Below are 25,135 nucleotides of genomic sequence, written 5' to 3'. Positions count from 1 at the left end.
TTGAGAGTGTGGCCCCGGGGAAGTGGTGACCAGGAGCAGAGCTGGTTGTCTGACAGCTTCTGGGGGAGGATGGTGATGGACGGGCAGACTCTGGACAGGCGGAGGGGCGGATCTGCAGGCAGCCGAGACATTTTGTCGACAATCAACCCTTTATCTGTATCATTTCCACCAATCAGCTTTGTGGTCTTCTAGTAGGCAATGTCATTCTTGTTATGAAAGCTGCATGACAGAGAATCAGAAGCCTTTTTCAAGTTCATTTGTACTTATTACTTTCAGCCTTTGCTCTGTGGCCTGAAACACTGCAGCATTTGTGTTTCTTTGGCTCGTCAGCAGAATTTCAGGAAATGCTATAAACGTAGCCGTAGATACTCTGAGACTACTCATTCTTAAACTTGTATTTCTATTGACTAGGCAGAGTGGAGCCGCAAGAGGAAACCCCTAATAAAGTACTTTCAGTTATGGTTTTATACCGAGACCTTTGATTGACTCCGAGATACCTGTCTTCCGTCTGGTGTATCAGGAAAGCAGCCCGCTCGGTTGTCCTTGGTCTTCTGTGCGCTGAGCCTTGAGCTTTCAGTCGCGGTCCCCCGTGTCTGTTAAAAGGCGGCCATGATTCCCCATAACTGTTTTTTGAGTTCTTTCAGAGTCACATTGTAGCTTTAGAGCAGAGTCAGGTGCAGTGTTAGCTGACCCTGTTGCGTGTCAGAGAGCTGCTCTTCAATAGTACCTGCTGGGAATTTGGTGGAAAATTCTCTTCCTGTCGACAGTGCAGTCTCACAGGGCAACAGAGGAGGTTCTGTCTTATAACCCCTTCTGTGCAGTTGTGTTTGCTGATACTATGAGGGCCCTGGAAGGTGGGGTCCGAAAGCTCCTACACCTAATTTAACACATCTAGGGTGTTCTAAGTTAATAAAGGTCATGAAGTAATTTCACAGAGTGCTTAATCACATGTAAAAGAGTTGATTGTGGCTTTTTGGGTTTTTGGTTTTTTTTTTTTGCAAAATAGAGGTGCTACTAGGAGCTAATGACAAGCCTGAAATATTCTAAAATTGTGACTAAATCAGAAAAACCAGGAGCACACCACCATAAGGTTTTTCAGGAGACTTGCTAAGCTGTAAACTGTACGGCAGTTCCCGAGCGGAGCCGGGGAGAGCAGCATGATGTCGTCTCACCAGAGGAGTGGGGATGCTCCTCAGGTGTGCTGTCCTTCCCCCAGGATGGCATTGGCTTCCTTCTCAAGTTCAGCGCGCCTCAAAGCCTGATGGCAGCCTCCCACCACTCCCAGACATTTCTCTGTGCCATGTTCTGATGGCGCCACCGTTGCCAGGAGGCTGCAGCGGGATCTGGAGCTCGGCCGTGGGAGTGACGGGGCAGTGATCCACCTGGTGTCCTGCCGCTGGAGCGCGCCATGTTGTTTTCTTAACGTAGGTGCTCGGGGATGCCCACATGGTGGTTGGCGTCGATGATTCCCAAATGGCTCACCAGCAGGTGAACCACTGTTGTCCCAGCAAAGAGAAGAAAACATGGTTAAAGGACCTCTCAGAAGTGTTCTGGGTCCATGTGATGTGACTGCAGATAGAACAAGCATATTAGGTGTAGTAACTTAGCATGCAGCTGGAATAAGTAGTTCTGTCTGTTTATTTTCCTAATTGTGTAGGACTGAGCCTGAGTCAGCCGGCTGTTTAATCTGCATTCCTGAAAGCGTCTGTTAAAGTGGCCGGAAAACTTCTGGCAGTTGTCTTAATGGGAAACCAGGGGGATTGAATTTTACTTGAAATTGCCTTATATTTGGGCATGCATGCTATATATGTAATATTTAAATAAATAATTTGGATATTCAGGTATATAATCATAGGTTTGCAATTATTTTTACTGTTATATAATAGCATAATATTTTAATTTGCCCTTTATTGCCATGGGGAGGTTAGGAAAGGCAAAGATTCTGGGCTTCCCTGGTGGCGCAGTGGTTGAGAGTCCGCCTGCCGATGCAGGGGACACGGGTTCGTGCCCCAGTCCGGGAGGATCCCACATGCCGCGGAGCGGCTGGGCCCGTGAGCCATGGCCACTGAGCCTGCGTGTCCGGAGCCTGTGCTCCGCAACGGGAGAGGCCATAACGGTGAGAGACCCGTGTACCGCAAAAAAAAAAAAAAAGAAAAGGCAAAGATTATAAGTGGAGAAATTGTGGTGATATTTGAACAAAATAAATGCTTAAAAAATTTTTTTTTTGCAAATAATGTTTTATGTTTAAAAAGTAGTAGTGCAGTCCTCACCTTGCCCAGGACTCTGAAGGTGACCATGCAGGCTGAACCTGTGCAAGCAGTCTTCCTCATCAGTGGACTTAGTTATAGTTGTTGTGATCTTCTTTTTGTCAGGACATCAAAACCCTGTAAATTATAAAATATACAAAGAGATGCCAAAAGCAGTGAAACTAATATTTCTTTAGTACACTGTAGTTTATCACATTAGAAACATTGAGAATTAAATTACGTAACCCTTTGACCCAGCAGGTCTGTTTCTAGGTGTGTACCTTAGAGCAATACAATAGCTCCTTTTTACAATATTTTAAATTATAACCTGTGCCATCATAAAATTATATCCATTTTAAAATGTACCTGAACACACGGTACCCCAATTGTAATATAAAGTGAAGTTTAAAAATCAGTTTGCAGTGAAGTATTTTGTTATGTACGTGTTTGGGCATGACTGCACTAGAGGACACAAGTCAGGTGTTTGTGTTCCTGCTAACGGATGTTTCGGTGTAAGAGATGATGATCAGAGGCCATTCTATAGGAAAGGACAGGGATGTCAGGATGCATCAGGATAAGTAAAAAACAGACCAGTCTCACTTGTATTTGATCCAAGAAAAATAAAAAACAGTAACCGAAATAAGGAAAATGTGCCGTTTGTGTTACAGATTGTCAGGTGAGAAAATGAGGACGTGTAATAACCTCACGAACGAGCTGAGCCTTCTTTGTAAGAGAAATGTCAGCATAATTCCCCGGCTGTGAGAGGGTCAGGGGAGCGAAGGATGCTCCAGAGAACGTGTTACCTCTTGCTCACACCGGGTGCCGGGCTTGCATTCGGTGTCTAGCATAGGAAAAGGTTTTGGAGACTTTGATGTGATAGGCAGGAGGGAAGGAGGATGGATCCAAAAAAGAAAAATTGACACCGAGGTTTAATAACACCCAGGATGGTGGGACTATAAGGAAACATGTTTTCACACATTGCTGGCCAGTGAGGAATAATTTAACAGTATATTTTAAAATGATCAACATCCTTTGACTCAGAAATTCTCAGATTATCCCACAGATATATTTGGCACACATGCAAAATGGTATATGCGCAGGATTATTCGTTACCATGTTATTTGTAATAGCAGAAGATTGGAAACACAAACAGGTGTCCATCAGCAAGTGAATAAAAAATAAATTAGGGCTTTTGAATTCATTGGTATGTGCAATCATTGCAGCTATAAAAAAGGAAGAGGACATCATGAACTGATATGGAAACATCTTCAGGTTATATCCTTAAGCGAAGAAAAGCAAAGGGAAATGGATGTATTTATTGGCATATATATATATACAATTCTAGATAAGCAAGAAACCCATGACTTCAATTACCTATTGTGTGGAAGAGCAAACTGGGCTGCAAGGGAGACTTTTCTTATGTATACCTTTATTACTGTTTCAAAAATATATATATTTTTTGAAGGTTTGTGTTAAAAAAGCTCTGTCCTAAGCCCCCTTCCATTGCTGCTGCTGTTACTGTTTTTTAAAAGTTTGTTACAGCTGAAAAGAAACATCTCTGTGGAAATATGGACTTTACGCTGTTGCTAATGGTGGTTTAGACAGTCAAGGTCAGACAGGCAGTTTCTGGCCTCATACTCTGAAGACAGTTTCTTTATGATTCAGTAATGTCTTGGGACACGCATAGATCTATGAAATGAAATATTTGAAGATGAAAACTGCTTTATACTCTAGTAAGCATGAGTAGTGCTAAAAACCACATAACTGGCTTTATTGGGAAATTTGAAACATTATATAAATACAAACTGGATGTTAACATACTTCATATTGTGTTCTCATTTTGTTATTTCCCAGTGTTTTAGAACTCAGAAGGTACTCATTCCTATTTGAATGAAGGATTTCTGCCCTTGATTTTTTTACTTCATTGGTTTGATTCTCCCTCAACCCCCAGGCTCAGTTTTTTAAATTTAATTAGAATGTTTTCGCCTGTGATATTTCACTGACATTATACACTTGTTTCTAAAACATATGAAATATGCATTCATACTTATATTCAGGTGGTTTTGAAATACACATGTGCATTTATTTTTCAGATTATCTTGACTAATTGTAAGAAACTATGTGTGTTTAAATACTGAAATGCTAATAACAACCAAAAACATTTTGGTTTGCTCTTTAGCAGAAAGATAAAAATATGTGAAGCAAAACTTATAATTACTGTCCATGAGGAAATCCCAATTTTTGCCTAAAAGAAAATACATTCCAAAGAAGAAAGGAGTGATGGCTGAGATAGCTGGATATTTAAATTGGAATTTAGAAACAGAAATGGAACAGTTCACTCATTTACATTGTGGAGAAGTATGTCTACTGCTCTGTATGCCCAAAAACCAAAGTATAGATCCACATAAAAACTTGTGCAGGAATGTTCATAGTAGCATGATTCATGATCGTTAGAAAGCACAAGCAACCCAAATACCCACTAACCAGTGAATGGATAGACAAACCGTGCTGCATCCGCATAACGGAATTATTATTGAGGCACAAAAATGAATGAGGCACGACACACACTCCAACGTGGATGAACCTTGGAAACGTTACACTGAGTGACAGAATCCAGACACGAGAGGACAGGTATTGTCCGAGTCCATATGTGTGGAATGTCCAGAATAGGCACGTGCCTAGAGACAGCAAGCAGACTGGCGGCTGCCGGAGGTTGGAGGAAAGGGGCAGCTCGGAGTGACTCCTAACGCGTCCGGGTTTCTTTGGGGCAGAGAGGCCGGCAGCCCAGGCGGAGGAGGCGGCGGCAGCGGCCAGTCTAGGAGATGCAAGTGTGAGATCGAATTAGCAGGCCCAGCAGTTGGCAAACATGGAGGAAAAGGAGGGAGGCCATGTGGTCTCCTCTACCCTGGGGGCCAGGAGGAAGATGATGAGGTCCTGGAAGACAGCCGAGTGGAGGCGCATGGTGGGCAGTTGGACAGTGACCCGGCACGGGGGGGGGTGAAGCCTGACACAGGTCAGACAGGCATGGTGTGTAGGGTGAACAGGGGACCTCAGACAGAGCCCCCGGAGCACCAGCCGTTATGAGATGAGCACAGAACTAGGGACCAGGACAAGGGGGAAGAAAGTGGGAAGGGGAGGGTTCAGAAGCTCCCCCATAGGGCGGGGTAGGTGAGCACTGAAGCTGGACTGGGTTCAGTGGAGACAGGGGTGGTGCTGGTGTGTCAGCCAGAGCTCATTCAGTGAGGCTGGAGGCTGAGGCCACCTTGCAGTGATGCGTGGGAGAGCAGGAGAAAGAACTAGAGATTGAGATACGGCGGCTTCGGGGGAAAGTATCTGGACAGCTGACGTCCACGTAGGCGGCCTGTATTTGCTCGTGCCCTGTAGTTTTAACCTTGTTTAGAAAGGAAGAAGGAAGTGAAGATTGGCCTTTTTTTTTTAATAAGTTGGGCTAATGATTTCATTCTTTTTGTTTTAATTTTTTAATTTATTATTATTATTTTTTTGGCTGCACCGCACGGCTTGTGGGATCTTAGTTCCCTGACCAGGGATTGAACCCGGGTCCCGGCAGTGAAAGCACTGAGTCCTAACCACTGGACTGTCAGGGAAGTCCCTGGTATTTTTTTTAAAAAAAAAAAAACAAAGCGAGTACGTACTTAATTGAAATTAAACAGGAATATAAGTTAAAAAGACAGACTCATTTCCGGCCCACTTTCGCATCCATAGTGGATAATCTGCATTAGCAGTTTGGTGGGTGTCCATCTATATTTTAAATAAGAAATACAAGTTGGGGCTTCCCTGGTGGCGCACTGGTTGAGAGTCCGCCTGCCGATGCAGGGGACACGGGTTCGTGCTCCGGTCGGGGAAGATCCCACATGCCGTGGAGCGGCTGGGCCCGTGAGCCATGGCCACTGAGCCTGCGCGTCCGGAGCCTGTGCTCCGCAACGGGAGAGGCCACAACAGCGAGAGGCTCGCATACCGCAAAAAAAAAAAAAAAAGGAAAGAAATACAAGTTTGTGTTTGCTTTTAACCCAATTGAGATCGCATTGCAGTACTGCTCTGCACCATGTTTGTTAGGTTCAGAGTATACAGTCTCAATTGCGTAATTGCCAAATGCTAAGTATGAGCATAAATTTTGTCAGTATCTATTCTTAGAAACGAGAAAAAATAAATCAGATATATTGGGACTTTTGAACTGCTTATGCATTTTGCTCTGTTGCTTGCAATAATCAGTAATTGAAAATCCAGTGCTATTGCATTCACGGCTTTAAATATGTCTAGTGAGCTCATGACTCAGATTTTGCACAGGTGTAAAGTTTGTCTTTTTTCCAAGTGTCCCTCTGTCCTTCTTCTCCCATCATTAGGTCACAGAATAAGTAGATAGTTATACATAACCTTTCCAAGCATATTTTAATCAACACATTAGAGTTTCAAATATGATTTGCTGATTCATTTTAATGTATAAACTTCTAATTTTCTTTCAGTTCAAAATTTGACATGCTTTTAAACCTAGGACTGTGGCCAATATCAATAGCTTCCGTCAGAAGATAAACTAAGTCAGTTCTGCAAGTCAGTTTTTCAGGTGTTCATTTTAGTTTGCTAAAAATTAGACCCCATTTCCATTCTTTATTATACTCCGTGTCCCTACAGTAAGAGGACATATACTTTTTGCCTCCAGCGAAGCTTTAGTCTTGTTTCAGCAAGTTAGCAAAAATAGTGAAACGTAATTTAAAAATAAAACAGAGCTATTGGTGGAGATTATAGAGAATAGAAGATGTAGAACCGTAACACGGATGGTCAGGTAAAGAACACGGGAAGGGTGTCGGGACCACGTGAGGGTAGGAAGTGGCCAGACCCTGCTGCTTCCCACTTCCCTTGGTGTCTGGGAAGAGAGAATGGTCATCGCTTCTAGGACCAAATGTTGCATCTGATCCATAGGACTTACTTTTTTTTTTTAATAAATTGATTTATTTTTATTTACTTATTGTTGAGTCTTGGTGCTGCACGCGGGCTTTCTCTAGTTGCGGCGAGTGGGGGCTACTCTTCATTGCAGTGCGCGGGCTTCTCATTGTGGTGGCTTCTCTTGTTGTGGAGCACTGGCTTTAGGCACGTGGGCTCAGTAGGTGTGGCTTGCGGGCTCTAGAATGCAGGCTCAGTAGTTGTGGCGCACGGGCTCAGTAGTTATGGCTCGAGGGCTCTAGAGCACAGACTTAGTAGGTGGCACGTGGGCTTAGTTACTCTGCGGCATGTGGGATCTTCCTGGAGCAGGGCTTGAACCCATGTCCATTGGCAGGCGGATTCTTAACCACTGCGCCACTGGGAAAGTCTCTTGATCATGGACGTTGATCAGTCATGTCTGGTTCATGTAATCTGATCCTATTATCTAGATCCAGAAATGATAATTATCGGCATTTTCACGCATTATGTGAAATCAAGTTCTTAAATTGATTTTAGTGGTTGAATGTTATTTTCCCTCGTCTCAGTCCTAGAAAATGTCAAATGGAAATACAAATCTGTATTGTGCAGACTTATATTTTAAACTGAAAATACTCCAGTGATTGTTGTATCTGTTCCGTTTCAAAGAATACTTCAAACTTTAATTACAGTAAATAGAATGTCACTTTTAACTGGCTTACAGTACTTTTTAAACAGACATTTTTTTCTAAAGAGAAAAAAATTTAGATGCTGACAGTTAGGTTCCTGTCATGGTGATAGAGTAGGTCGTTTATTGCACGTATTTGGGATTTATTCAGGCTCTACAGTTTTTTTCTGCAATGATAACACAAACACAGTGCACACATGAACATACTTTCGGAATCTTAAACTTTGGAATTTCCTGTCTAATGTTTATCTAAACTCCTAAGTTTAAATTTGCTTTGATACTTTTTCGGTTGAATTCTTTTGAGCAAAGAGAAAGGTTTTTCTTTAAGGAGTAAAAATAATTGTGAAGTTCTGTAAATTTTTTTTCTACCATATTCGAAGCAGTATATCGTAGAATGGTTTTAGCTGTTGAATTTATTGTAAGAAACACTTATATTTAGCCAAAATGTTGGGAATTAAATATTCTCTTAATAGGTGAATGAAGACAGTTTGGAGCTATTAGGAAAAACTTGAGGAAACTTTGTATGTAAAAGACATAGGCTTGCTTCTGGTGATGAAAGAGTTAAAGGAAAAGTGACTATGGAAAAAGGCTTGCGTGTGGAAGTGGGGCTAGATGGCGGTCCCTTCTAGCTCCAAGGGGGGTGAATGTGTGAATCGCTAGTTGGCGCAGCCGGCGTGTACAGGCGTCTTCAAGCTCCTCCCGCCCCCGCCAGCCCACAAACTTGCAGTGTGCACTTGTTATGCTCTGACTCCATATTTCACTTAAAGGCAGTGAAATGTATTCATGATAGATGGTAGGACTTTGGAAAATAAAACCCCGAAATTCAGCCCTCCTGGGGCCTACAGGCTGCGACCCTACCACCTTGTTGTGGTCCTTCGCCCTTCCCATGTCTCCCTTGTCTTCTTTACCCACGGAAATTCCGTGGTCCATTATCATCTCACACACACACACACACACACACACACACACACACACCCTACCTCAGCACACACACACACACACCCTACCTGAACACCCACACCCTACCTCAGCACACACACACACACACCCTACCTGAACACACACACACACACACACACACACACACACACACACACACACACACACACACACACACACACACACTCACCACACCCTACCTCACCGTACTCGGAAACCCGCTCCGTTAAGTCCGTTCCCTGTCCGTGGGTGTCGCTGGCAGCCTGCAGTGGACCCGAATGCCCGCGGTCGTGGCACTGGTGTCCGACCCCCTCTCTGCTCAGTGGCTACTTGGTGCCCGCCCCTCCTCCCCTCCCCAGTGTACCGCGTGCACCCTTCCACTCAGTGCAAAGGCATCTGTTTTCTCAGAGAGATTGGAAGAAATTAGAAGAGGACTTCCAGAAATTCCCACCACACATCTCCCTGTGTGTCTGGATCTGTGCCTACGTATTTGAGTGCCTTTCCCTTGACTGTGGGTGAACTGGGCGCCCCCGGGAAAGGCACCCTCTGCACGGCCCCAGCTGACTGACCTGCTCTCGGCTGCTCGGGTAGTGGCCATTGGCTCCCACCTCTCCCCTGGACTCTGGCCGTCAGCGTGCGAGCCCCTGTCCCCTCCTGCAGCAGGGCTCTCTTGACCCTGTGTCTCCTTTAACCACTGCCCTATTTCTCTTCTCCTCTTAACTCAAAGTCCCTCAAAAGAATGAGAGTGTGCCCACTGCCGTCCTCCTCCCATCCTCTGTTGCCCTCTGTCCACCCAGGCTTTCGGCCCTGCCAGGGCTCCCGACCTGCTATGGTCATGGTCACCGCTGGCCTCCATTTCAGCAGACCCGCCCACCAGGGGCCAGTCAGATGACTCCCAGCAGCTGTTGACCCTGGTGACCATTGCTTCTGGAGCACTGGACTCCGAGGTGTTCCCCTTCCCTCCTGACCCCCCGTGGCCGCCCTTGCTGACGCCTCTCATTTCCAAGCCGTCCAGCGTTGGCTTCTCACAGGGCTCAAGCCTCATCTTTTATCGCCCACGCTCAGTGCCATGAGATCACTCTTCCACCTCGGCCAGCATCCCCGAGAAGTCCAGACCGGGAGGTGCAGCTCCACTTGAATGCCTTAGAACCTCTCCAATTAAGCTTGTCCGAAACTGGACTTTTAGACCTCGTTTCAAAGCCTGCTCTTCCCGTAGACATTCCCTTCTTAGAGAATGGGGCCTCCATCCTTCCCTCGCTCCTGCCAGAATCCTTGGAATCGTCCTGGACCCTTATTTCTCTCAGATTTGTTGGATCTGTCGGCAAATCCTGCTGGCTCTACTCTCCAGCACGGCCTGCCCCACCACCCCCCGCGGTGTGCTCACTCGCCTGGCCTCTCCTGCACTTTCCCGATGCCAGGCTGCCTCCCCACATCTGGCCTCACCCTCGTACAGGCTCTTCTGAGCACAGCATCCAGAGGACCCTTTGAAGGCTGATGACGGCCACAGCAGGGGCACATGGGATCCTTGCATTTCGCCCTGAGAATTCTTCTGTGTTCTGCGTCTCTCTAGTCTTGGTCTCGGGTCAGACCCTCACTTCTCCCCAGGGTTCTTGCTGTGGCCTCAGCTGGCTTCTCACTCTTAACCTCCTCCAGCCCAGCTTCGGCCCTGCTCCCAGGGACTTTTGTTTACCCAGCAAACCCATTTTGAGCAGCACATCCTTTGTGTCAGGCACTGCCTGGAACTTTGAACAGTTTGGCCCCTTCCCTGTTCAGGGCCCCCAAAGTCTGTAAATAAGACAGCTCCCAGAGCCTTCAGGATGAAGCACAGACTCCTTACGGGGTCCGCGGGACCTTAGTCTAGCCTCTGCCCACCTCCAGCCTCACCTTACTCCTGCCTGCGGGTGCCCTTCTCCAACTTCAGCGCTGTACTTTCGTGACGAGGCTCTTGCCAGCTGGACAGCTGGGTCCTGCTTGCCATTCAGTGCAGGGGCCATCCCGGCAGCAAACCTCCCATCAGAGATGGCTTCCGCTCTGCTCCCACGGTGGCCTGGGTGACTCCCATGCAGAGCACGGGGGTCGTAGCTCGCTTGCCTGTCTGTGCTGTCGGAGCGCCCGGGGAGCGGCCAGGCTCACCTCCTGGCGTTCAGCCGTCTCTCGGACGCATTGTGACTTCCAGCTGGGATGGCAGCGTAAACTGATGCTTTGACATATGTCTTCTCCAGACCCAGCAGTGGAAAGATAAATTTAAGCAGAGAAACTAAACCAGAAGATATGGCCAGGCCCCCAAAAGAGGAAAATACCCTTAAGGATAGAAGCGGGGTACCCGGTGTGGGGAGCTTGAGCTGGCTTGATGCCCCGGCCGGCGGTGCTCCAGGCCCTGAGCCGGTCGTGGCACAGGAGACGTGGCTCCCGTGGGTTACGGTGATGGGATCCAAAGTGTTGAGGCGAATTAGAACTAGATTCAGACTCACTTTCTGAAGCTGGGGTTGGCCTCGGTGTATAGAGGCCAACTGCCCTCTATACATTGGGGCTTTATAGGAAGTTGTGGGCCCGGGGAGGATAGAAAGCAATACCTGGAAGGCGTGGCTCTGTCTGGTGGTTGGTTCTCTAAGAGGATCTGCACTGTCTGTAATGGAAGCAGGCAGCAGGGGCCCTCGGCCACCATGGAAACGTAGTTCTGGCCTGAGGCCTTGGGAGGCTCAGAGGGGCAACCACAGGACCTAGGCTGGGTGGGGGGGAGGTCGGCACCAACAGCGTCACCTCCTACTCGAGGGGAGCTGGAACCCAGGTCCCACAACACGAAGATCTCGCGCTGAGAGACCCCCCAGAGCCCGCGCCTAATGCAGCCGTGCCTTGACTCCATGTGAGAGTCGCGGATGGGGCCTGGCAAACCGTCAGAGAAGTGCGCTGCAGGCGCTTCAGACCTGAGCTAACATCCACGAAGAGCAACTGGAAATCACAGGACAAGAAGAGACAAAAGTGAAACAAGAGCGGGCGGGCCTGGCCAAGAAACAACTTGAAGTCCAGTCAGTGAGAAACACGTTAGGACGATGAACTTTGGGCTGGACATAATCAAAGACATTTAGTGACAGGCATTTTCTTCATGAAACTGACTCAGACTGCAGTGCAGAGGGGGACCGTGTGATCAAAGAAAAATCCAGGGCCCTGAATTCAGACGACCGTAGAGCCAGCCCTGCCTTTGACCCTCACGAGTAGTAACTGCCTCTGAGCCTAGGCTCGTCTGAGTCAGGCTTTCTCTCACCTGTAGCGGGAAGAGTGTTTCTCATACAGGATCTTCGTAATTAGATGGAAACCTCTCCCTGATGTTAGACATTAGATGATCTGACAGTCAGCTAGTTATTTACCAGAGGAATCAGCTAGTCAGTGTAATTAACATGGGCACATCTGAAAGAAATCTCAGAAACTCAGGAAGGGAAAGAGCTTGCTGCCAGGACAGGGAGAGGAGACGTTGTCCACGTGGCTGCCCCGCCCTTCCTGCTTCCCAGCCACAGAGCCCAGTGCCGATGCTGCCGGCCAGGTCTCTGAAGATGTATCTTCAGAATCTTGGTCAGGTTTGAAGACACGTTGGATTATTTCTGTCCAGCGCTCCTGGGATGTCTTCGTGTTTGCAGGTCTGCGCTGAAGTACTGAAGTGAAGAGTTGTTCACGTTCTGTAGCTGATTGATGCTCTCTGGAGCAGCCTTGTCTCCAAACAGCACCGTGTGTACGTGCGCGCGCGCACCTGTGTAAATTGTGGTGACATATATACAACATAAATGTACCATTTTAACCAGTTTATTGACTGTCTGGATGACTTCAGTGGGGCCAGGCTAACAGACTGGCCTTGGGGTACCATTAGCCTTTTTCCCGGGGGACACTCCAAAGCCTGTTGCCTTCTAGACCTTTTTTCTTTACTCTCCCCAGTGGTTCTAGGTCACACGCCTGTGAGTCATTTAAAAAAATCTTTATCCACTTTGGCATTAGGATTTACGTTCAGGAAAGTATCTCGGACTTCCCTGGGTCTTGAGAAGGCAGGCTTGGATTCCCTTCCCCGCCGTGTGCGTGCCAGGCTCGGGGGTGGAGGGGTGAAGGTTGGTCGGAGTTGTGGTGTTCTGTGTGGTCTTGGGCTGCTCGGTGGACCCCTCGTTCTCTGGAGGGTCAGAGAGGCCCCGCTTATCCCAGGGCGGGAGTTGTCTCTGTGTGAAGCCTGGGGAGGCTTGACGGGAATTGGCCTTTAGAGACACTCTCTCGCTCTCTTTTGTATTTATATTTATATCTATTTACTTATTTAACTGTTTTCTAGGAGTTTGCAGCACTTACTAAAGAACTAAATGTATGCAGGGAACAGCTCCTCGAAAGAGAAGAAGAAATTGCTGAACTGAAGGCGGAAAGGAACAACACCAGGGTTAGTAGGGGATTCTCTGTGTTGACATTTGCCTTGGGGTCACGACTGGGCTCCGTGTTGCTGTCTTTAAACTCAGAAGATGATCCACTCTGTCTGTTTTTAAACACATTTTCGACATTTTCCCACTGAGTGGACTGGGGTTGATCAGTTCAGGGTTCTCATACCTTGCTTGAAATTTATGATGAGAGTTAATGCAATTTTAATACATTCGAGGGGGAATTTCTCTAACTTTATTTATTTATTATTTTTTGGCCACGCCGCACGGCAAGCGGGGGGCGGGTCTTAGTTCCCTGAACAGGGATCGAACCCACGCTCCCTGCAGTGGAAGCACGCAGTCCTAACGCCTGGACCGCCAGGGAAGTTCTCTCTGACTTTAGACAGAACCAGAGGGATTCAGGCCTGTCTTCACACGGTTTTGGCTTTAGTGTGAGATTGAAAGGAGTTATTGCCCCAGATTCAAATATGAGATTGAAAGTGCTCTGTAAACCGTGCTCACCTTGGCCTTGCCCTGCAGCTGCTGCTGGAACATCTGGAGTGCCTGGTCTCGCGGCACGAGCGGTCCCTCAGGATGACGGTGGTGAAGCGGCAGGCGCAGTCCCCGGCAGGCGTGTCCAGCGAGGTGGAAGTGCTTAAAGCGCTGAAGTCGTTATTCGAGCATCACAAAGCCCTGGATGAGAAGGTACCGCCGCCACACGGCAGTTCCGGGTTTGTACACGTGCTGCGTCATTTGGCGGACAACGCAGGTGTTTGTGCAACTTTAGTTGACTTTTGAGCTTCTTGAATTCTTGTAAACACGGTTTTTCTATAAGAAGCCAGAGTTCTACATGGTTAAAAAGTATTAGTTGGCATAAATGTCTCAAGATTTATTATATCCTGTGTATCAAGTGGCTATTAGGAATTGGGTAATAGAATTTATTTAGGGTGAAATTTTAAAGCTGTTAGCAAGCCGGTTTTCTTGACGTTAAGATCGACGAAAGACGTTAAAGGTATTCTATTATGTTATATTACACTAATAGTCTACTAGGATAGCTATGCAATAAGAATTGAATTAACATATCTACACATACACACACACACTAACTGAATCCCTTTTGTTTTCAGGTGAGAGAGCGGTTACGAGTAGCACTTGAAAGGTGTAGTTTGTTAGAAGAAGAATTAGGCGCCGCACACAAGGAGGTGAGCTCGGCGACTCGCCGCAGTCCAGCTGAGGGCTCCTAATTCTCAATCCCTTCATTGTAAAAAAGTACGAAGACTGTAGTAGTCGGTATCAGATGTTACTTATCTTTCGGATTGAGGACCAGCCCATCTGGGTCATTTTAATGATTAGTAAACTAGACTTTTATTTCGGAGTTGCAGAATCTCTTAAGTACCCATGTCTCCAGTAGAAGGTAAATTCTGACTTTAATGACCTGGTTGTATTCAGGATGGATAACATCACCATGTGTTTTCTTTTCAGTTGTGTTTTTCCCAATGGAGTTTTGCTGTCTTTACTTATTTCTTTACTCTCATTCAATTGTTTGCTTTTAGCTAATGATTCTTAAAGAACAGAATAACCAGAAAAAGACACTAACGGACGGGGTGCTTGACATAAACCACGAGCAAGAGAACACGCCAAGCGCGAACGGAAAGGCAAGTCCCTGGTCCCCTCTGTGTGGTTCTCGTCCCACCCGTCCAGTCTGTGCACGCGTGTTGGGAACCTGTCGCCAACGCACCACTTCGGCCCGAGCGGCCGTGAAAGTTGTGTGAACCCACAGCGTGCAGAAGGCAGCTTTGACCTTACCGACTTCCCAGAAGTGCTTTATTTCCTCCCTCAGCAAACAAGGCTGTTTAAGGGTTCTTTCCCCCCATTAGAGATCTTCTGATGGTTCTCTAAGCCACGAGGAAGACCTGGCTAAAGTGATTGAGCTCCAGGAAGTCATAGACAAGCAGTCAAGGGAGCAGAGCCAGATGAAGGAGCGCCTGGCCGCCCTGTCCAGTCACGTGACAGAGCTGGAGGAAGATCTGGACACGGCCAGGAAAGACCTCATCAAATCTGAGGAAGTGAACACAAAGTTGCAACGGGATGTCCGTGAAGTGAGTGACAGTCGCCATGTCAGTGTTGTCATGGGGTTGAACGTGTGGACTGTTTTGGTTTGATTGTCACTTATTCTCCCAGTTACTTCAACCTTGGGGTGACTGTATGAGTAAGAGCAAAACAGAACAGAGCCCTGAGACTTTGACTGGCGGCTTCCCCGTTTCTGTGTCAAGGTCTCTAAAGGTAGGGGAGGCCTGGTCCAGCTGGTCCGTTGGCAGCGGCACGGACACGAAGCCGGCCCTTCCTGCTGTGCTGCGTGGCTGTACTGCCCTGGGTGTGGACTCCTCGTTCCTATGAGTCCTAGGCTGTCGAATGTATTCCTGATCATGCTCAGATTTCCTTTTGATACACTTCGAGCGAGCGTGGTGGCCTCTGCGGCGGTAGTTCTCTCGGAGAGACGCGAGCATGGGCTGTGGGCTCTGCCAGGGCGGCACTGTCGGCTGTGTTTCTAGTTTTCTGATGTTCCGCGCCTTGAGGGGAATGTACGATATTGATGGTGGTGGTCAGACAGAGTGGCATTTGTTCACACTTGGGTCATCAGGCTCATGCTGTAAAAATACGGAGAAATGTGTGCATCTCTGGCAGACGTTTCTGCGTGTGGCATGATTTATGAGGAACTAGCCTGCTGTCACTAAAAACAAATGAGCGCTGGGTGCCTTCCCTGGCACCTCCTCCCGTTAGCGTAACCTCTCCTTTGTAAACAGACAGCTCCTACCCCCTCCCCCACACCTTGTGAGACCACCGCAGAGAGAACCCCTTTCACGTGTATGTAGAACAGGTGTACATTCTGTTTAGTAGCTTGGTGTGCGTAATTTTATGTAAGAATTCAAAACAGATCTTTGCATGTATCTGTATAACCTGTCTACATTATTCTTTGGCAACAGGAGGAGGTGAGGTGGCAGAGTTTAACATGCAGAGAATTTTGAAAACGAAAATTTTAAGACTTGCCACTTTTAATATTAAGACTTTGCTAATATTGGTTACTTAGTGAACAGGGAGGGACCTGAAGCGGATTTTTAGCTGGGGACGGGAATTGCAGTAGCAGAAATTTCAGGTCCTAGTTTCAGCGTTTGATACTGTGTAATATAATTTTGCTTTAGAAGAATTAGGCTTTAGAAGGCTGCTTCCAGTTGTATGAAACTTCTTTTGTTTGTTTTCAATTTTATTTATTTTTGGCTGCGTTGGGCCTTCGTTGCTGCACGTGAGCTTTCTCTAGTTGCGGCAAGCGGGGGCTACTCCTGTTGCGATGCGTGGGCTTCTCATTGCAGTGGCTTCTCTTGTTGCGGAGCACGGCTCTAGGCGCGCGGGCTTCAGTAGTTGTGGCGCACGGGCTCAGTAGTTGTGGTTCGCAGGCTCTAGAGCGCAGGCTCCATAGTTGTGGAGCGCGGGCTCAGTAGTTGTGGCACTGTGGCTCACAGGCTCTAGAGCGCAGGCTCCGTAGCTGTGGAGCACGGGCTCAGTAGTTGTGGCTCGCAGGCTGTAGAGCGCAGGCTCGGTAGTTGTGGCGCATGGGTTTAGTTGCTCCACGGCACGTGGGATCTTCCCGGACCAGGGATCAAACCCACGTCCCCTGCACTGGCAGGCATATTCCTAACCACCAGGCCACCAGGGAAGTCCCCAGTTGTATTAAACTTTGAGTTCTGTTTCCATTTGTTAATATTATTACTTTAATTCTGTGGTAATTGGATGAGATTTCATCCAACTTTTACCCAAGAAAATGAGACACATATGTCACTGTTGTATCTCCACCTGTATCGTGAGGCAAACAGAGGTCCTGTCTTCATGGCAGATACCTTCCCCCTCCTGGAATTCCTGCAATAACAGGATATTTTATTATACTTTTTCTCTTTTTTTGGTAATATTATGTAGAAAAGGATAAACTTGGTAAACTGAGTGGCCAGACATAGCATTAAGACAGATGAGTGCTGGGATTTCCCTGGTGGGCCAGTGGGTAAGACTCCCTGCTCCCAACGCAGGGGTCCAGGGTTCGATCCCTGGTCGGGGAAGTAGTTCCCGCACGCCACAACTAAGAATTCACATGCCGCAACAAAGATCCTGCGTTTCGCAACTTAAACCCAGTGCAGTCAAAATAAATAAATATTTAAAAAATAGATAAAAAGACAGATGAGTGTGAATTACTTGGGGAATATTTATGATCTTTGAGGTAGGTGCGTTTTCATTCACATCGGAGAAAACTGGCATGTCTGTCAATTTAATTTTGAGGACAGTAATTTTATATTTGATTTGAAACTTAGGATTGAGCCCAGTTTGTTCTCTCTCTGAGTACACCCGTCTGTTACGTATTGGTTACTTCCCTTCTCTCCCTCTGAAATGCCCGACATAGGCCATGGCCCAGAAGGAAGACATGGAAGAGAGAGTCACTACTCTCGAGAAACGCTACCTCGCAGCACAGCGTGAAGCCACCTCTGTGCACGACCTCAACGATAAACTGGAAAATGAAATTGCAAATAAGGAGTCTATGCATCGACAGGTAGTGGTTTTTATCGAATTTTGTCTGGGTTTTATTAATTACTTACTAATGAACGGGGGAAGACCTTTTCCTGTGACTTCCATGTTGGAAATCAAGTCCCAGGGTAAAGTTTTTATGATCTTAGAGTATTATGTTCAGAAGTGTGGTGTACATCGTAGATCAACTGTACTAGAATAAAATAAATTTTAAAAAAAATTGTGGGTGACTGCAATTTACAGGTTTTCATTTTTTAGGATTTGGTTCAGCCATTTTGTGGAGCTGCACTCCTGACTCTTGTTGCCTGTTAGCATTTTTACCAAAAGAGCAGAGAGTGGCAAAGAACTTCAAGGCAGCTGGCTGCCTGTTGGTAACTGGGGTCAGTGTGGTAAATGGCAGATTGAGAGACGCAGTCTGAGTAGTAAGGTCTGTGCCTCCTGTGGTTCGGTTCGCCTCACTTGCTCCTGTTTCCGTGTGGTCTCAGATAACCAAGAGTTAACTAGGGGAACCAAACCTGGCTTCTGGAAAACAAAGTGAGTTTGTCTGGTGTGTTATGAAGTGTATCATTGGCCCCAGAATAAAAATAAAATACTAGAAAGCCATTAAAACTTACGGTGTGGATGCTAATTAAGAGCATTAAAATGTTCAAAATAATGACTTTAACAGGCAGATCAGAAAATACTACGCACCGTGCGCTGTTATTTTCTGAGGGTTTTGAAGCATAACCTGTTGTTTGTATATGTGCGTAGAGATATGTGCACACAGAAAACAAGAGAGCTGCACAGAAACAAGCGTTAGCCTCTCAGGAGCTGAGCTTACAGATGATTTAACATGTTCCCTTTTCTAAAGAAAGAAAAATCTGTCTAAATTTTCTACATTGAAAATTTTTCAGAGTAAGAGGATTTTCTAAAAGAATGACCCTACGTTTACAAAGCTAAAACTTGACCAGTATTCCCTTAGGCCCACTCTTAGCAGGTCTGGATTTCAAAGGAGATGAACGCTGTATTTTGGCTTACATGCCCGTGGCAGCCTGTTGTCAGTAAGGTTCCCTTCAAATGATGATTCTGATGATGTTTTAAGAAGGGTTAGTACTGAACCCTTCTTTCCTTAACTTGTCAATAAGAATAAATAAGCTCCTACCGAAAACGGGTTTGCTTTCATGTATAGGAACTTGTGTGTGTGTGTGTGTGTGTGTGTGTGTGTGTGTGTGTGTGTGTGTGTGTGTGTGTGTGTGTTTTAAGACTTTGGAGGTATTTAGGAAGAGCAGATACTTTTGGCAAGAGGTGTTTTGCACGTTGAAGTCAAGCCCAAGAAAGTGGGTGTGCGCTCTTCACAGAAAGAAAAACTTCACTGTGAGGCAGCTGGCAAAACAGCTGTGCCCCCCTCGGAACGGACTTATTAGACGATTGAAAACGGAAATGGCTGAACCATTCGCCCGTGTTGACGCTTTGCTCTCATTTTGTAGACTGAGGATAAAAACCGCCAGTTGCAAGAGCGCCTGGAGCTGGCGGAGCAGAAGCTGCAGCAGACCCTGCGGAGAGCGGAGACCCTCCCCGAGGTGGAGGCGGAGCTGGCCCAGCGGGTGGCCGCGCTCTCCAAGGTGCTGCCCTGGGTCTCCTTGTGGGGCAGACGCCGGAGTTGGGTGTTGAGGGTGATTTGTTCACGTGCCTTATCGTTGTGGTCTTGTCAGCGCCCCTAAATCCACCAAGCAGCTCAGACTTGTTTTCAGTGCTGTACTGTCTGAGACTGGAGCAAGTTTGAATGTCAGACATTATCCCTGCTTTCGTGTCATCCCCACATTCTTTTCCCTCCAGTTTTGTCAGATGTGTTCTGTGTGTCCCCAGGGTGCTTCAGCTCAGAGTCACCGCTGCTTGGAGCTACTCAAGTCAGCAGCTCCAAGGTTAGGGCAGAAGCTTTGGGGAAGAGCAGGGTAGTTTTTCTCAGAAGTAGGAAAATCCCATTCTCTGTCGAAGACCGCCAAAGTAACTTCGTAGTAAACAAGTTTTTGAGTCTTTATTCATTCACTGGTTCAACACATCATGGTGGGGCATGTGCCAGGCCCGGTCCCTGCCCTCACAGCCTCACCGTCCCTGGAGAGCCGGCAGGTGAGAGGGGGTGTCCCGGTGACGCAGCGGCGCTGGGGGCGGCTCGTCCACACGGCGGGGAGGAAGCGCACAACCGGCCACCGGCCCAGTCTTTCAGGCATATGGTCCTGCACTGCCAGTAGGCGCTGGCCAGGCCCAGAGGCCCTGGTGCATCCGTCAGGAGTTCTGTGTTGCCTGCCTGGAGCTTAGTGAGCTGCTGAGGGGGCCGGACAGACCCGGGGTGGGCAGATGGCGTCAGGTGCTCGCAGACCTTCCTTAGAGCAAGTTCATTGCTAACAGCTGTAACAGAAGCGCTCCTTTTCCTTCATGATCTGCATTTAAAGTCTCGGTTTCTTTTCTCCCCTGTCATCTCTCCTGTCCCTGGTTGGCCTTGTAGTCTGACCTTTTGTCTGCTGGAAACTCGGCCACTAAGGAAGCTAAACTGTTCGAACTTACCTCCCAGATTAGGAAGGTAGAACGTGTACATCGCTCTTGACTGTGCTTGCCGCTTCCTGCTTCCTGTGCTGACTCACCCAGAGCAGTCTGAGGCTGGGGCGAAACACAGCCCCCGGGTGTGGGACCTGGGGTGGGGGAGCACAGCTTCTCTCACAAGTCGATCGCCAGCGCCCGTCACGCCTCAGTCACCTGCCCGAGAGGGTGAATTGCCTCCCGGGGTCACGCATGGGGCCACGCAGGACGTGCGAGCAGGCGTCAGCGCGTGCCTTCCACTGAGCACGGGGTGCGTAGTCCACGCACAGCACGTCCTGCTTGTTGCTGCTGCAGTCGTACCCCGCGTGTTGTCAGGAAAGGGCAACTGTGAGCTGAACTGACACCATCCTTTGCTGGCAGGCCGAGGAGAGACACGGCAACATCGAGGAGAGGCTGCGCCAGATGGAGGCCCAGTTGGAGGAGAAGCACCAGGAGCTGCAGCGGGTACGTGTCCGGGCAGAGAGGCCGAGCGCCGGGCCGGGCCTGGGGCTGCTCCCCCCGCCCACCGCCGTGTGCACTCAGTGTGCGGCCTCATCTGCGCGCTGTCTGCTGATTGGCGCACCCACCACGTGCTTGCCCGCAGGCGGTGTGTAGGGGGGAGGAGGCCGCCTGCCGCTCTGACCAGCCTATTGCGGGAGCTGCTCCAGGTACAGGTGGGACCTTACGGGCCTCCCTCAAACAAGCCTGAGGTGCCAGCCCGGGGTGCCCATGCCACTTAAGGCACAGCGTCCTAGGCGTTGGGTCTACTTGCCTGGGGTGTGGCACTGGAGTCCCAGATTCCGGTCACAGGCCTGATCGCTGTCCTGAACCCCAAAGTATTGTTCCAGACACAAAGGTAGACGTAGGGATGGCCGTTCCTGAGCAGGAGGAAAACTCCTGTGCTCGGAGATGGGGTAAAAAGGAGCATCGGGAAAGCGTGGTGGTGGAGGCTCACATCAGCTGAGTCCTGAGGGAGCTTTCCTGGAAGATCTGGTCACACGGCGAGATGGAACCTCCAGGAAATAGAGCGAGTGGTGGCCCCAGGTCCAGGCGTGCGACATCAGTATTGTCACCACCAGAAAGCGGCGTTCCTGGGCCTGGACTGCAGAGCATCAAATGTGAGCTTCCAGGAAGGAAAGCGTCTGCCTCCCATCAAGAGATCTGCATGCCAGGCGCCCCTGCCCCCGACACAGGCATGCGCCCTCCCCTCTTAGGCGGAGAATTGGACTCTGACCGCTTGAGGGGTGCACTTCATTACTTCCAGAACTCGTTGCAACAGGGATGCAGTTTATGACTAAGGCAATTCAAAGCAAACTTTTAAGTGGTTTTGCTTTAGAAATATTTGAGGGACTTCCCTGGTGGCACAGTGGTTAAGAACCCACCTGCTAGTGCAGGGGACGTGGGTTCGAGCCCTGGTCCGGGAAGATCCCACATGCCGCAGAGCAGCTAAGCCCTTGCGCTACAACTACTGAGCCTGCGCTCTAGAGCCCGCGAGCCACAACTACTGAGCCCACGTGCCACAACTACTGAAGCCCGCGCTCCGCAACAAGAGGAGCCACCGCAGCGAGAAGCCCGCGCACCGCAACCGAGAGTAGCCCCCGCTCACCGCGACTAGAGAAAGCCCGCGCGCAGCAACAGACCCAACACAGCCAAAAATAAATAAATACATTTTTTTTTTTTTTAATTTGGATGCTGACAGCCTTATCGTACGGTGAGCTGGGCCTCTTCTAGATGGTGGTGGTCGCTGTGTTTTGGGCGTGATTCTGAGCGCTTTGTATTTTGTGCTTCCAACAACCTAGGAGAACAGGGAGACCCGCCGAGGGGACCTGCCCTGATGTGTGCTGCCTGTCAGCACTTTCTGTCCCCTCCACTTTTCTTCTGTGTTCATTCAGGGTGTGGGGTGAAAATAAGCTTTTGAAACCATGAAGTTGATGCTAGTTTTATAGAACACAGACTTACCAATTTTATTACATTTAAAAATTACTTGCGGTAATTATTTCTAGTTTTTTAGTATAAATTATCATTACAAAGAATTCAGGTGATGTTAAGAGTATAAAGAAAAACATGTGAAAGTCTGTCTCCACTGTTTTTTTTCCCAAAATGAAATTTTTTACCTTTTGCTTTATAAGTTGAATTCATTTTACCCCCTTAATCCAGATTCAAGCTTCTGTTTACATGCTGGGAAGTTCCCCCTCCAGTGTGTGTGTAAGCTGATCCCCTTTAAAATGTGCTTGTTTTCTGCGTGTAAATCTGCTCCTTGAGTCCATCAGACAGTTAATGGTTGGTGACACTAATGAGGCCCCCTGGGTGCTTTGTGGAACAGAAGCAGTGGGAGGGACCTTTCTCTGCACCTGCAGTCAGCTCTGGTGATCCAGTCGGTTCTGGTGACGGTGCAGAGTCCACCGGAGATGGCAGTGGGAGGGGCAGCCTGGGGAGCCAGGGCATAGGCCAGTCACGTCATCGCTCCTTGGCGCTTTTAAAATAATGACCATACTTGTTCTTGAAGTTTGTAAGTTTTTGTTTTTCCTATTTTAGGCAAGGCAGAGAGAAAAAATGAACGAAGAACACAATAAACGTTTATCAGACACTGTTGACAAGCTGCTTTCAGAATCCAACGAGCGGCTTCAGCTTCATCTTAAAGAGAGAATGGCAGCTCTGGAAGACAAGGTGCGCTCGCACACCGTCCCCGAAGGCCCCTTTGCAAAAGGGGCACCAGGGGCTACGTCCTCGCCCAGGCTGTGCGTGTGGGAAATTGCCTGTCATTCTTACTCTCCAGAACAAGAGTTAGAGAACTGTTTCCATAGCGGGCCAGCCACGTAGTAAATATCTTAGGCGTTTACCAGTCGTGAGTAATTGAGTAGAGGAAGTTCATGCTGATCAGTTAAGTAGCATGAAAGCAGCCACAGGCAATCCGTAAAGGAATGGACGTGGTTGTGTGCCACTGGCGGGCCGAGTTTATCAGCCCCTGCGCCAGAATTTTCTAGGTCCACCCTCACCCCTTCATTGCTCTTGCATTAGAGGTGTATTTCTGTCTCTTGTGTGTGATGTAATATAAAAGATTTAACCATCTAAAAACAAGCGTTCTCATATTCCAACTCCAGCCTTCTCTCTTTTCATTTGGTTTGGAAAATGTCTAAGCCTGGACTCTTGCTGCTCATCATGGAACTACTGTAGCTGTAACCAGAGTAAAGGAGTAGCCGAGAATCTATGTCAGAGAAGCTCTGATGGGCGACACTTTGGTTCGGGTTTGATAAAAAACCTGTCCCGACTGCACCAGTGCCCTAGACATGAGGCCCAAGAATCTTCCCTGAGATTGGCACCTGGGCTGATGCTTGTTTGGGAGAGACCAGTGGTTACCACTAATTATGTGGCACGTTTCATTTTACACAAAACCCACGATGAAATGCATTACTAGAGACCACATAGGGCAGTTACCTCACTTCCTCCCTGATCTGCGGGCCGGCCTTAAGGTAGGACTATTTTTGTCTCAGATTTGAATTTTGCATGTGAAACTTGTGCCGGTTTCCCGAGTGACCACTGAACTGCAAAAGCTGAAAGCCGGTATAAACCAGTTTAACTTACCCCATGAACTTGACCTCCTTACATCTAGAAAATCAGTCGGTGAAGAAGGAAATTTTATATGTACAGGTTATGATTAAAAGGTGTCATCTGGCCTCGTGGCTCGCAGTTCACCCTGGGAGTGTGATCTGCCCATTAGTATGTTCACGTGGCCCATTCCTTCCCGCGGTGCTTCACTGTTTCAGACAGAACTGTAGCCGTCCTATAGTACGTGGAACATTTTTAAGAATTAACACTAAAAGGCTATTTATATCTTTTTCAGAATTCCCTCCTACGAGAAGTTGAAAATGCAAAAAAGCAATTAGAAGAAATGCAACATGATAAGGTGCTTCAATCTCTAGATTGTTTAGAAATCTGTTAAGAGCTGAATTGAGCTGGGTTCATTGTTATTATAATTATTACGGCTGTTTAGCAGAAGTTGAGTTACATTTTCTTTATGGCTAGTCCACTGCTATAACATATATAGCACTCCGGGATTCGTGTGTTGAAGGCGTTTGCGTTTTACATGGATTTAGAGTCCAGCAGGTGTGTGTGCTTCAGAATTCTGAGTCCTTTCTGGGTTCATCTGAAAGCTGAAACAAAGCAGGAGCCTTTCATCTGGAACAGTGCCGTCCATCAGAAAGATAATAAGAGCCACATGTGTAATCTAACATTTCCTAGTAGCCACATTTAAAACCGTAGAAAGAAACAGGTGAAGTTAATTGTATTGTGTCCTACCCTATGTAATCAGAATGTTATCTTAGCGTATAATTGCTCTAAAAACGAATGAGCTGCCTTACGTTCTTCTCTCCACCTGAGTCTTTGAAACCTGCGCTGTGGTTTCTGGTCACAGCACTTGGCGCTTTGGGGTGGCCCGTCCCAGGCGCTCAGTAGCCACATGAGGTGAGTGGCAGCTGTGGCCCACAGCGCAGAGCAGGAAGGCTGTCCGTTGACTCAGAAACTCTGGCAGTCTGCCTTGTCGCTTTGCCCTGTGAGGAAGTGGCGTTGGGAGTAGGGGTGGCACATGAGTGGATGTGTGCTTGGTGTAGACAGCTAGAAGCAATGCAGAGGAGCGAGTGCGATGGAGAGTGAATCCTGCGTGTGTGTCCCCCAGCCCTGCCCCAAGTACAGCTTGTCTCAGAATTCATTGTTGTTAATGGCTTGGCGTTTCTCTTCTGAGAGCTTTTCTACAACCAAGATGTAACTTCTTGTTCACTACAGCTTATAAAGTTAATACTGGTCTGAGCGTTTATGTTTGCTATAGGACTCTTGGAGAACATTTTCTCAGAATTAAA

At 47.8% G+C, this 25,135-nt stretch overlaps 1 protein-coding gene across 3 annotated transcripts in view; it reads left to right on the top strand.

Moving 5' to 3' along the window:
* The window catches only part of PPFIA1 (PTPRF interacting protein alpha 1), an 87,974-nt gene that overhangs the window by 21,916 nt on the left and 40,923 nt on the right, over window positions 1–25,135 (top strand). For 2 of the 3 annotated variants that reach the window (XM_079928369.1, XM_079928368.1), the window contains exons 3-13: window positions 13,088–13,189; window positions 13,704–13,868; window positions 14,291–14,365; window positions 14,717–14,818; window positions 15,041–15,262; window positions 17,608–17,754; window positions 19,196–19,330; window positions 20,212–20,286; window positions 20,664–20,747; window positions 22,818–22,949; window positions 24,124–24,186. In XM_079928369.1, coding sequence (XP_079784495.1) covers window positions 13,088–13,189; window positions 13,704–13,868; window positions 14,291–14,365; window positions 14,717–14,818; window positions 15,041–15,262; window positions 17,608–17,754; window positions 19,196–19,330; window positions 20,212–20,286; window positions 20,664–20,747; window positions 22,818–22,949; window positions 24,124–24,186 — 1,302 coding nt within the window. The remainder of the gene's footprint in view (window positions 1–13,087; window positions 13,190–13,703; window positions 13,869–14,290; window positions 14,366–14,716; window positions 14,819–15,040; window positions 15,263–17,607; window positions 17,755–19,195; window positions 19,331–20,211; window positions 20,287–20,663; window positions 20,748–22,817; window positions 22,950–24,123; window positions 24,187–25,135) is intronic. The other variant, XM_079928370.1, reaches the window with a different exon arrangement.

Source organism: Stenella coeruleoalba (genome assembly GCF_951394435.1).
Source record: "Stenella coeruleoalba genome assembly, chromosome: 8".
NCBI lineage: Eukaryota > Metazoa > Chordata > Mammalia > Artiodactyla > Delphinidae > Stenella > Stenella coeruleoalba.
This window is presented reverse-complemented; position numbering and strand designations above follow the sequence as displayed.